This window comes from Misgurnus anguillicaudatus, chromosome 23, assembly GCF_027580225.2.
Source record: "Misgurnus anguillicaudatus chromosome 23, ASM2758022v2, whole genome shotgun sequence".
NCBI classification, from domain to species: Eukaryota; Metazoa; Chordata; class Actinopteri; order Cypriniformes; family Cobitidae; genus Misgurnus; species Misgurnus anguillicaudatus.
The window spans coordinates 10,045,288-10,057,537 of NC_073359.2; the positions used below are offsets into that span (position 1 = coordinate 10,045,288).

General features: G+C 40.2%; 1 protein-coding gene across 5 annotated transcripts in view; it reads right to left on the reverse strand.

Moving 5' to 3' along the window:
- LOC129452845 (complement factor H) overlaps nt 1-12,250 on the reverse strand; it is a 115,922-nt gene that overhangs the window by 4,233 nt on the left and 99,439 nt on the right. For 4 of the 5 annotated variants that reach the window (XM_073861728.1, XM_073861727.1, XM_073861730.1 and 1 more), the window contains 2 exons: nt 1,200-1,382; nt 326-505 (listed from right to left, as the gene is read on the reverse strand). In XM_073861728.1, the coding sequence (XP_073717829.1) occupies nt 326-505; nt 1,200-1,382 (363 nt within the window). Of the gene's footprint in view, nt 1-325; nt 506-1,199; nt 1,383-1,946; nt 2,124-4,204; nt 4,562-5,664; nt 5,842-5,940; nt 6,121-9,334; nt 9,512-9,610; nt 9,791-11,546; nt 11,724-11,822; nt 12,003-12,250 lie in introns of all 5 variants that reach the window. The other variant, XM_073861729.1, reaches the window with a different exon arrangement.

A 12,250-nucleotide genomic window follows, 5' to 3' on the forward strand; every position in this document is an offset into this window, starting at 1 on the left:
ATGAAAATGTAGAATTTGTTGAATATAAACATGTGACCCTTTCAGTGAAATCCAGGCTGAAGTCTCATAATCTAATCGTGAGATTAGGACCATAAAAGTTTGATTTCAATTACTGAGTTCAATCTTTGATCTTACTCGGTCAATATTAAAGATATCAAGGTTATATTTTCACAGAATGTTCTTTACATTATATAAGATGATTTTATGTAGAAAACATTAAATTACAAAAAAAATAAAAAATGAAAATTACACTTTAATAAATGTACACATATATACATTACACAAAAAACAATATATAAAAAAGGTTTTTGTAAATTTGACTCACTAGTGCATTCTGGGTAAATCCAGGTTTGAGCATCACACTTAGCAATGGTCTGTCCATTAGATTCATAATCCCCATAACATTTATAGAGTGCTGTGTCTCCATGTGAATATTTCCTCTCACCTTGGATTTTATCAATCAGTACAGCATTGTTTAATGTCTGATGAGGTTTTGAACAGAAAGCTACCAAAACAACACAAATATTGGTTACCTTACACACACACACACACACACACACAATGTTTATTTCTTTTTCTTTTGATGATTATAACTGACAACAAAGGAAAATGGTCAGGCGAGTTTGCTGGCCAATAGGCTTTATGCCCAGCTGCACTACTTCCTGAACTTCATCCAGCTATTGCTTGTACACTTTTTTCTACCACATCTTTTCCTTCCCTTCGCCTCTCTATTAATGTGCTTGGACACAGAGCTCTGTGAACAGCTAGACTTTTTTGCAGTGACCTTTTGTGTCTTGCCCTCCTTGTGCAAGGTGTCAATTGTCATCATTTGGACAACTGTCAAGTCAGCAGTCTTCCCCAGGATTGTGTGGCTTACAGAACTAGACTGAGAGATGATTTAAAAGCCTTTGCAGGTGTTTTGAGTTAATTGGCTGATTAGAATGTGGCACCATATGTCTTCAAAATTGAACCTTTTCACAATATTCAAATTTTCTAAGATACTGAATTTGGGATTTTCCTTAGTTGTCTGTTATAGTCATCAAAATAAAATAAAAAATAAAAAAATCAATTTGTATGTACTGAATGAATGTAATATACAAGTTTCACTTTTTGAATGGAATTTGTGAAACTATACTTGTACTATAATGGCTTTGCTTTTTACCTGAAGAGTTCTTTAAAAACCAGCAATGAAAACTCACCTTCACATGTGGGTGCTTTCTCCCACTTTGCATTGCGGCATTCGATTTGATTATTCCCGCTCATTGTGAAATCTGTTAGACATTTGTAATTGACAACGGATCCAGATGAATAAACTGTCTGAGGTTCAGAGATGATGAGTGCATTATCGACGTTAGGAGGACTGACACAACTATTATCGTCCACTGGAAGAAAAACAAGAATTGTTGGTGTCTAAATGATTTTAATAGCATGCTGTTAGCATGATGCTTTGTACACATGCGCAATTTATTGTTTTCCATTATACTGTATGTCATTATATGTGAACAGTGAAAAAAGACTTTCATCGACAAAATTTCTGATGGTATAAACATCTGAATTATATTTATATTAATGCGTTTGGCTGGTGCTTTTATCCAAAGTAACTTACAGAGCATTCAATCTATACATTTTATAAGTGTAAAGATGCTACTGTTTGTTATTATTCCCTGTTTTTTTCTTACTATCCAAACTATTATGAAAGTAATAAGGCTCATATTCACAGGTGGGTGTCTCCCATGTACCATTGACACATCTGATGACTGTGTGTGATGGTTTAAACCCTGGATCACATTTAAGCTCTACAGCAGATTGTTCGGTGTATAGATGTCCGTGTTTAATGCTGGGCAAAGCACCGCATTCATCCACCCCTGTATTGAGAGACCCAACATACATTTCCATACACATTCAAACCTTACTGGTGAAATCTGCTGATTAGAAAACACACTCACTGATGCATCGTGGGACATTCATCCAGATCCCATTGACGCACGTTGCCGGTTTCCAACAGTTCCCAGTGTATGGTTTATAGCCTGGATTGCATGAATAATAAAAATCTCGCTTTTTGGAGCGGTTTGTGTGTATGTACCCGTTTTCAATGGCTGGTGTAGTGCAAGATTCTTTCTTTTCTGTGAGGAAAAAATTCATAATCATTTAATTTGAATCGTTTATGAGTTACAGATAGGCAGATGTATGTGATGATAATAATAATGTTCTTGATGGCATTAAATTAAATTGTCACTTGCCAGTACAGGGCTGTATGTTTGTCCATATCCCCAGGGAATTACAGGTGATTCTTTCTGGCGTAATAATCAAGGACTTTGCTGCCGTAACATGGCTGCAGGAGGCGCAATGATATTACGCGGCAGCCAGAAGTAGTCCCCTTAGTAACTTTCAATAGCAGGGGACTATTTCCGGCTGCTGCGTAATATCATTGCGCCTGCTACAGCCATGTTACGGCAGCAAAGTCCTTAAATTATTACATCAGAATAAGAGTATAGTCCTAGCCATATCTGCCTAGAAAATCACACTTTTTAATTTTCCGTCAGTCTTACTACATGTTGTAACTGCAGAAGAGTCAAGTTTTAAATGGGAAAAATATCAAAGCTCTTTGGTTGTTTTTGAGCGTGATGCTAAATGGTCTAATCAGATTCAATGGAGTATGCTAAGCTATGCTAAAAGTGGTGCCGCCGGACCCGGAGATCGGCTGAGTGGATTCCAAAACGGTAAAAATCAAATGTTTAACTCTAGGGGAGGTGGAAAAAAGCGAAGTGTCCTTTTAAAAATCCATCGTTGAGGAACAAGACCAGAAAAGTTTCACTATATGCTTACCCTTGCAAACAGGCTTGTTATCCCACCGCCCATTATCTAGGCATTTAAATGATTTCACAATTTCGTTTGTTTCAGAGCAGGTTATGTTCACAGTTTCTCCAACTTTAAAAATTGTTTTGCCCTCAGGTACGATACTTTCTATTCGCCAGTCTCCTTGCAGTAAATGCTGCTACTTCCATCTATGCTTTTTTCAGGAGACTTGCAGTCAAACCAGTGTGTTGTTGTTAATTAAGTTGTATATGTGAGCATACCATGACAAATTCCTCCCAACTGTATTGTTAAAATTATGTGTGTAGATTTTAGCGGCGTCTAGTGGTGAGGTTGCAAATTAGTGATGGGAAGTCCGACTCTTTTTTGTGAATCAGTTCTTTCGAACAGTTCGTTTCAAAGAACTGGTTCAAAAAACCGATTCACCAGTTCTTTAACGTACTTTACGTAATGACGTCATTCACATCTAATTCTATCATCCAGGAGGGTATAAAATACATTAAAAAAAATCAAAAATTCAAACTAAAGCACATTCAAAAACTTTTAACAGAAATCATGATCAAGCTCATAACAACTTAAAATATAATCTGCACACACACACACCTAACAAATAAATTTTAGTCAAAACGGTGTTTAATATAACTGTTCCATGCATATTTCGCGTAAGTTTTATGGTAAAATTAAATAAACGTACTTTATGTCTGTCAATCATCTTAGTTCATGTAGGCTATAGCATTAGCACAGCAACTCACTGATGTCCGTACTGTTTGGCTCACGTTAGCTCAGTATCCACAGTTCTTTGATTAGTTCTTTGGACGCGTCTGATAGAAACCGTTCTTGATTCAGGTATTCATTTTATCGGTGACTCTGGAATACCAGTATGTTTGTTGCACATGCTCAGTAACAAAATTCACCATGTCTCGGTTCAGTGATACTGTTGGGGAGAGCTTCTACGAGTTAAGATACGGATTACTCTCTCTTAATTAGAATCGGAATGACTGTCGAGCACATCTGAAAGTGAGTAACTTGTGGATCATTGCTGTCTTGAGACACAAACTTTTTAAACGATTCAGTCCGATTAGGTGTACTGATTCAAGTCGTTCACTGAAAAGAACCAGTTCAAAAGAACGATTCGTTCACGAACTGGACATCACTATTGCAAATTGCAACCAACAGCATAGTCCAGCACTCACCCCTTCCTTTCAAATGTGTAAACAGTGCCTCTATTTCAACTCTCTGTTTTCAGGACATTACAGTCAGACTACAATTTGACTCAACTATACACCGATTCTGAAAAACGTCATTTCAGTTATTGAACTTTAAAGTGTTTTTCTCAGTCACAGTAGTTACTCTGTTTTCTGTATTATTCTTATTAACAGTGAAGTATTACCTTGACTTTCAGCTTCACATTTTGGCTCCAGACTCCAGCCCTGTTTAGTGCACTTAGGATTTCCTTGCCTGGGTTTATATCCTGGATCACAATCATATTGTAATGTCTCATCTTTCTTGTGCTCTTTCTTTTGCTTAACAGTCCCATGTTGTATGTCAGGCGGTGTGCATGATATATCTTTACACTTTGGAACAGATGCACTCCACTCGCCAGTCTCCTTGCAGTAAATGCTGCTACTTCCATCTATACTTTTATCAGATTTGCAGTCAAACTGAATAACGTCACCATAACCCCGGCCTTCTGTTTTGCCTGATGCACTCACATCCCCTTCTATGTGAATTCGGGGGCACTTCAACACTAGGAAGTAATTGGGGACTAATTTAGTATTGATTTCTGTGTACAAATACATCAAATCTGTAGATGGCACTCTGTTGACAGAGCACTGGAACATTATAATGCTTCCAAGATGGTGCCGCACTATGGCGACACTGTGTTGCTCTCCTTTTGTTTGGTCTACTTGTTTTGTTTATTTTTGGATTTCTCTGATAGACTCACTCGGTATGACAGAGCCAAACTTGTTTACATCTGAGACCATTTGTTGGTTTCACATACATTTGAGCCAGATCCACACCCTGGTTTCCCCTGGAAACACCCAAAACATTGGCCAAGAGGTAAGCGAGGAAGAGCATTGGTTTGGTTAAGACACCGGGGGCACTGGCTTGCCCTACCAAGCCTTCCCTTCTCCATCTGAGACCAGGTTGTTGAGAGGGTCTCTTCCTTCTGTTTCTTGGGCACCACCATTCATCAGTCCCTTTCATGGGATCTGAACATCAGTCTCATTGTAAGAAAAGGCCATCAGAGACCTTATTTCCTCCATCAGTTGAGGAAATTTGGGGTTAGCCAGAAATGCATGACTTACCTTCTCATTCCTGTCCTGGTACGGTAATGCAACCAGTCAAGGTAAGCAACAGCTGGAGAAGTAGTGAGTATGTGTGCGTCTTACATCAAGCACTTTATGGATTAGCTTATACACTGAGACACTTAATGTGCAATATGTGTTGTTCATGTGTATTTGATGTTATTGGGGGTATATATGTGTGGAATGTGTTGTAGTGTCAGTGTGTTGTTGTTAATTAAGTTGTATATGTGAGCATACCATGACAAATTCCTCCCAACTGTATTGTTAAAATGATGTGTGTAGATTTTAGCGGCATCTAGTGGTGAGGTTGCAAATTGCAACCAACAGCATGGTCCAGCACTCACCCCTTCCTTTCAAATGTGTAAACAGTGCCTCTATTTCAACTCCCTGTTTTCAGGACATTACAGTCAGACTACAATTTGACTCAACTATACACCGATTCTGAAAAACGTCATTTCAGTTATTGAACTTTAAAGTATTTTTCTCAGTCACAGTAGTTACTCTGTTTTCTGTATTATTCTTATTAACAGTGAAGTATTACCTTGACTTTCTGCTTCACATTTTGGCTCCAGACTCCAGCCCTGTTTAGTGCACTTAGGATTTCCTTGCCTGGGTTTATATCCTGCATCACACTCATATTGTAATGTCTCATCTTTCTTGTGCTCTTTCTTTTGCTTAACAGACCCATGTTGTATGTCAGGCGGTGTGCATGATATATCTGAATTAAATGGAAAAATCCATCATTACCTTGAATAAAGCATAAAATCATATAAAGATTGGGTGAGGATACTGACAAAAAGAAAATGAAATTATTAACCTTTACACTTTGGAACAGATGCACTCCACTCGCCCGTCTCCTTGCAGTAAATGCTGCTACTTCCATCTATACTTTTATCAGATTTGCAGTCAAACTGAATAACATCACCATAACCTCCGCCTTCTGTTTTGCCCGATGCAGTCACATCCCCTTCTGTGTGAATTGGGGGGCATTTCCACACTAGGAAGTAATTGGGCACTGATTTAGTACTGACTTCTGTGTACAATTACATCAAACCTGTAAATGGCAATCTGTTGACAGAGCACTGGAACATTATTATGGTTCATTAAAGATGCTGTCTGTAGATTTTAGCAGCATCTAGTGGTGAGGTTGCAAACTGCACAACGGCACAGTCCACCACTCACCCCTATGCTAAGGTGTAAACAATGCCTTTGTTTCGACTTTCTGTTTTTACAGAGTACAGAGTCCAGACATGTTAAGTGCACTCAGTAGTTCTTTGGACTAACCAATATATGTACCAAGTATCAGGACTTTAGGTAAAACTCAACATTTTAGATGAAAGGCGGCGCCAGAGAACTGCTACAGAGCCACGCCCATATCTGAGCTTTAGCCCTCACTCAACAGTCGACAACTATGAAAATGTTAATGTCATTCTTAGGGCTCAGTCACACCAAAAGCGCTTTAAACGCTTGCAAACGCAAGGCGCGACGCACTGCCTTTTTTTAAAAAGAGCAGTGCAGCGCGGCTTTTCATATTGCTAAGCAACCACCGAGTCAGCTGTCTTGTCAATCAAATATTGAAGCGTGAGCGCTCTTTTGCTGTTAACTGTCATATTAGCAGAAACTTTAAAAAGAGGGCGCTTGCTCTGACCTTGTTTGAGGATAAGAGGGGCACAAACACGCAGGAGAGAGTGAGCGAGTGGAGTCCGGTTCTTCAAAGCAACTGTAAACTTCCCTCGCCACAACGTAAGGCCCGCCTCTCCCCTCATTCGATTGGACAATGGAAGACGCAAATGACGTCAGGCGCTCCTCCGCTCTCAGCGCTCCTTCAAAAACGCGTGCGCGGCAGGCGGCAGAAAACCGCAAGGCGCTCGGCGCGCATAAACAGCTCGCAAACGCGCCCTGCCCATAGAATTTCATTCAAAAAAGGCGCCTGCAACTGCCATAAACGCTTTTGGTGTGACTGAGCCCTTAGCATGCCAAGAGCCTTAAATATGGCTGATTATGAAGGTAAAGTTTAAAGCATTGTCATGGCAACAGCGTTGGAGATATCAAAAATCAGTTGCAAATGCACCAACACTCACACATATGATCAACACCTTTCTGCTCACCGGCACATTTCCATTTACTTTTAAACAGGCCCTGGTCACTCTGCTGCTGAAAAAAATCCACACTTAACCCCTCTCTCACTGACAGTTACAGACTTCTCTCACTCTTTCTGTTCATTGCGAAAACACTTGAGAAAGCTGTTTTCATCCAGGTATCTTCCTTTATATTATTGAACAACCTACTGATAACAAGCAGTCAAATGTAACCACTCCAATGAAACAGCACTGATGTCGGTCACAAAAGCATTACAGTTAGTTAAGGTAAAATCCATATCCTCGGTTCTGATTCTGCTAAACATGTCGGCAGCCTTTGACACAGTCAACCATCAGATCCTATTAGCCACATTATCATCGTTAGGTATCACAGGTACTCCAATGGTTCAAATCTTAGCTCTCAGATAGATTCTTCAAGGTGTCGTGGAGGGGCAAGCTGTCCAAGGCTCATGAGATGGTCACTGGAGTCCCTCAGGAATCACTAATTCTCACCCACAGATTTTCCTTGGCACTGCACCAGCATACTTTCACATTTTCCTACATTCCTACACCCCATCCAGAACATCACTTTTAGCAAATGAGCAGCGCCTTGTCATTGTCAGGAAATACTTCGGAGTCAAATGCAAGTTCAACAGAGTTTATTTAGAAAAAATAGAGAATTAGAGAGTTGGAGTGCAAAGTCACTGGTAATATCCACACACGGCATACACCCTCGACTCACTCTGGATGGAATCACTACTGTTGGCATGAAGCACGTCCAACAGTAGGAGAGAGTGAGTCGGCGCTACAAGATAGTCCAAAACTGATCTGAAGAGAGAGAGAGCCACCCACGCTCTCCGTTGAGAACACCAGCACCGTCACCACACGCTACAGAGGAATGATACACGCCGCCCTGAAGGCGGATGACGGCCGGAGATGGAAGGTGGAAAATCCAACGTTCTCAGACGGAGTAATCCACTGTGGAATCCTGATGTAGATGAAGCAACCCGGAAGTAACTGGTGTACCGCCTAGTAACGAAGCGAACCAGCTGTTCCAAGAGACAAACAGTCAAATGAGTCAATGTAATCCACAATGGTGAAAAAGTATAATCCACTCACGGGTGATGGTGCAAGCCGATGGAAAGCAGAGACAGCTGGTGTACCGCCTAAAAACGAAGCGAACCAGCTGTTCCGAGAGATAAACAAAGTCAATCAGTTCCAGTAATCCACAAGCGAGCGGTCCGGGCGAAAACGAGCCTCCGGATGCCGTAATCCAAACCTGGGGTAAACAGCGAAGAAAACAAGGAAGCGTCTGACAAGACAAGGCAGAGCAGCAAGACTGTGATAAAACAAATGAGCGCGCAACGAGAGACAGGACTACGTGCAATATAAAGGAAAAGGTAAACGAGACACCACCGGTGAACAATTATCGAAACGAGAGGGCGGAGTTAGTGAACACACGAGGAACCGGCACCACAGGTAAACAAACACACATACCCCACACACAGCCATCGATCACCCAGCAGTCATGACAGTCATACCTTCAGAAAAGGGCACTAAAACACGTTCCCACTCATTTTCCTCCAAATCTCCCAGCTGGTGGAATGATCTTCCTAAAAGACTCCGGTCAGCCACATCTCTTGCAACATTCAAAAAACCACTAAAAACGAATCTTTCCAAGAATACTTGACAAATTTTGACTGCATTTTCACCTCTTCTACCTTAAATAAAAAAAATACTAACACTCAACAGGTTCTGTTTCGGAATAGTGACAACTGAGCACTTCCTGCATTATTACCTTCCAATGAAAAATTGCTTTATTGTTTTCTAATCTTTGTAAGTCACATAAGAGAACCGATGCCAAACTTTCTTGCCGTCCCCTGGTTTAAACAATGCCTCTATTTTAACTCCCTGTTTTTAGGACATTACAATAAATGGTCACACTGTTGACATTGTGCAGGAGCTTAGGGCACTTTCACAGCCACAAATGCAAAATAGTAACTAGACATTGTCAAAAATGTAAATTTCAGAAAAAACTTAATTGCAGTTTTAGCTACCTCCATACAAGTATTTTTCTCAGTCGCAGCAGTTTTTCTGTTTTCTGTATTATTCTTAATAACAGTGAAGTATTACCTTTACTTTCAGCTTCACATTTTGGCTCCAGACTCCAACCCTGTTTAGTGCACTTAGGATTTCCTTGCCTGGGTTTATATCCTGGATCACAATCATATTGTAATGTCTCATCTTTCTTGTGCTCTTTCTTTTGCTTAACAGACCCATGTTGTATGTCAGGCGGTGTGCATGTTATATCTGAATTAAATGGAAAAATCCATCATTACCTTGAATAAAACATAAAATCATATAAAGATTGGGTGAAGATACTGACAAAAAGAAAATGAAATTATTAACCTTTACACTTTGGAACAGATGCACTCCAGTTGCCAGTATCCTTGCAGTAAATGCTGCTACTTCCATCTATACTTTTATCAGATTTGCAGTCAAACTGAATAACATCACCATAACCTCCACCTTCTGTTTTGCCCGATGCAGTCACATCCCCTTCTGTGTGAATTGGGGGGCATTTCCACACTAGGAAGTAATTGGGCACTGATTTAGTATTAATTTCTGTGTACAAATACATCAAACCTGTAAATGGCAATCTGTTGACAAAGCACTGGAACATTATTATGGTTCATTAAAGATGCTGTCTGTAGATTTTAGCAGCATCTAGTGGTGAGGTTGCAAACTGCAACCAACGGCACAGTCCACCACTCACCCCTATGCTAAGGTGTAAACAATGCCTTTGTTTCGACTTTCTGTTTTTACAGAGTACAGAGTCCAGACATGTTAAGTGCACTCAGTAGTTCTTTGGACTAACCAATATATGTACCAAGTATCAGGACTTTAGGTAAAACTCAACATTTTAGATGAAAGGTGGCGCTAGAGAACTGCTACAGAGCCACGCCCATATCTGAGCTTTAGCCCACACTCAACAGTCGACAACTATGAAAATGTTAATGTCATTCTTAGCATGCCAAGAGCCTTAAATATGGCTGATTATGAAGTTAAAGTTTAAAGCATTGTCATTGCAACAGCGTTGGAGATATCAAAAATCAGATGCAAATGCACCAACACTCACACATATCATCAACACCTCCCGGCTCACCGGCTCATTTCCACCCACTTTTAAACAGGCCCTGGTCACTCCACTCCTTATAAAAAGGCACACGTAACCCCTCTCTTACAGACAGTTACAGACCTGTCTCACTCTTTCTGTTCATTGCGAAAACACTTAAGAAAGCTGTTTTCATTCAGGTATCTTCCTTTATATTATTGAACAACCTACTGATAACAAGCAGTCAAATGTAACCACTCCAATGAAACGGCACTGATGTCGGTCACAAAAGCATTACAGTTAGTTAAGGTAAAATCCAAATCCTCGGTTCTGATTCTGCTAAACATGTCGGCAGCCTTTGACACAGTGAACCATCAGATCCTATTAGCCACATTATCTTCGTTAGGTATCACAGGTACTCCAATGGTTCAAATCTTAGCTCTCAGATAGATTCTTCAAGGTGTCGTGGAGGGGCAAGCTGCCCAAGGCTCATGAGATGGTCACTGGAGTCCCTCAGGAATCACTAATTCTCACCCACAGAACTTTCCTTGGCACTGCACCAGCATACTTTCACACTTTCCTACATTCCTACACCCCATCCAGAACATCACTTTTAGCAAATGAGCAGCGCCTTATACCTTCAGAAAAGGGCACTAAAACACGTTCCCACTCATTTTCCTCCAAATCTCCCAGCTGGTGGAATGATCTTCCTAAAAGACTCCGGTCAGCCACATCTCTTGCAACATTCAAAAAACCACTAAAAACGAATCTTTCCAAGAATACTTGACAAATTTTGACTGCATTTTCACCTCTTCTACCTTAAATAAAAAAAATACTAACACTCAACAGGTTCTGTTTCAGAATAGTGACAACTGAGCACTTCCTGCATCATTACCTTCCTATGAAAAATTGCTTTATTGTTTTCTAATCTTTGTAAGTCACTTCGGAGGACCGATGCCAAACTTTCTTGCCGTCCCCTGGTTTAAACAATGCCTCTATTTTAACTCCCTGTTTTTAGGACATTACAATAAATGGTCACACTGTTAACATTGTGCAGGAGCTTAGGGCACTTTCACAGCCACAAATGCAAAATAGTAACTAGACATTGTCAAAAATGTAAATTTCAGAAAAAACGTAATTGCAGTTTTAGCTACCTCCATACAAGTATTTTTCTCAGTCGCAGCAGTTTTTCTGTTTTCTGTATTATTCTTAATAACAGTGAAGTATTACCTTTACTTTCTGCTTCACATTTTGGCTCCAGACTCCAGCCCTGTTTAGTGCACTTAGGATTTCCTTGCCTGGGTTTATATCCTGGATCACAATCATATTGTAATGTCTCATCTTTCTTGTGCTCTTTCTTTTGCTTAACAGACCCATGTTGTATGTCAGGCGGTGTGCATGATATATCTGAATTAAATGGAAAAATCCATCATTACCTTGAATAAAGCATAAAATCATATAAAGATTGGGTGAGGATACTGACAAAAAGAAAATGAAATTATTAACCTTTACAATTTGGAACAGATGCACTCCACTCGCCAGTCTCCTTGCAGTAAATGCTGCTACTTCCATCTATACTTTTATCAGATTTGCAGTCAAACTGAATAACATCACCATAACCTCCGCCTTCTGTTTTGCCCGATGCAGTCACATCCCCTTCTGTGTGAATTGGGGGGCATTTCCACACTAGGAAGTAATTGGGCACTGATTTAGTATTGATTTCTGTGTACAAATACATCAAACCTGTAAATGGCAATCTGTTGACAGAGCACTTGAACATTATTATGGTTCATTAAAGATGCTGTCTGTAGATTTTAGCAGCATCTAGTGGTGAGGTTGCAAACTGCAACCAACGGCACAGTCCACCACTCACCCCTATGCTAAGGTGTAAACAATGCCTTTGTTTCGACTTTCTGTTTTTACAGAGTACAGAG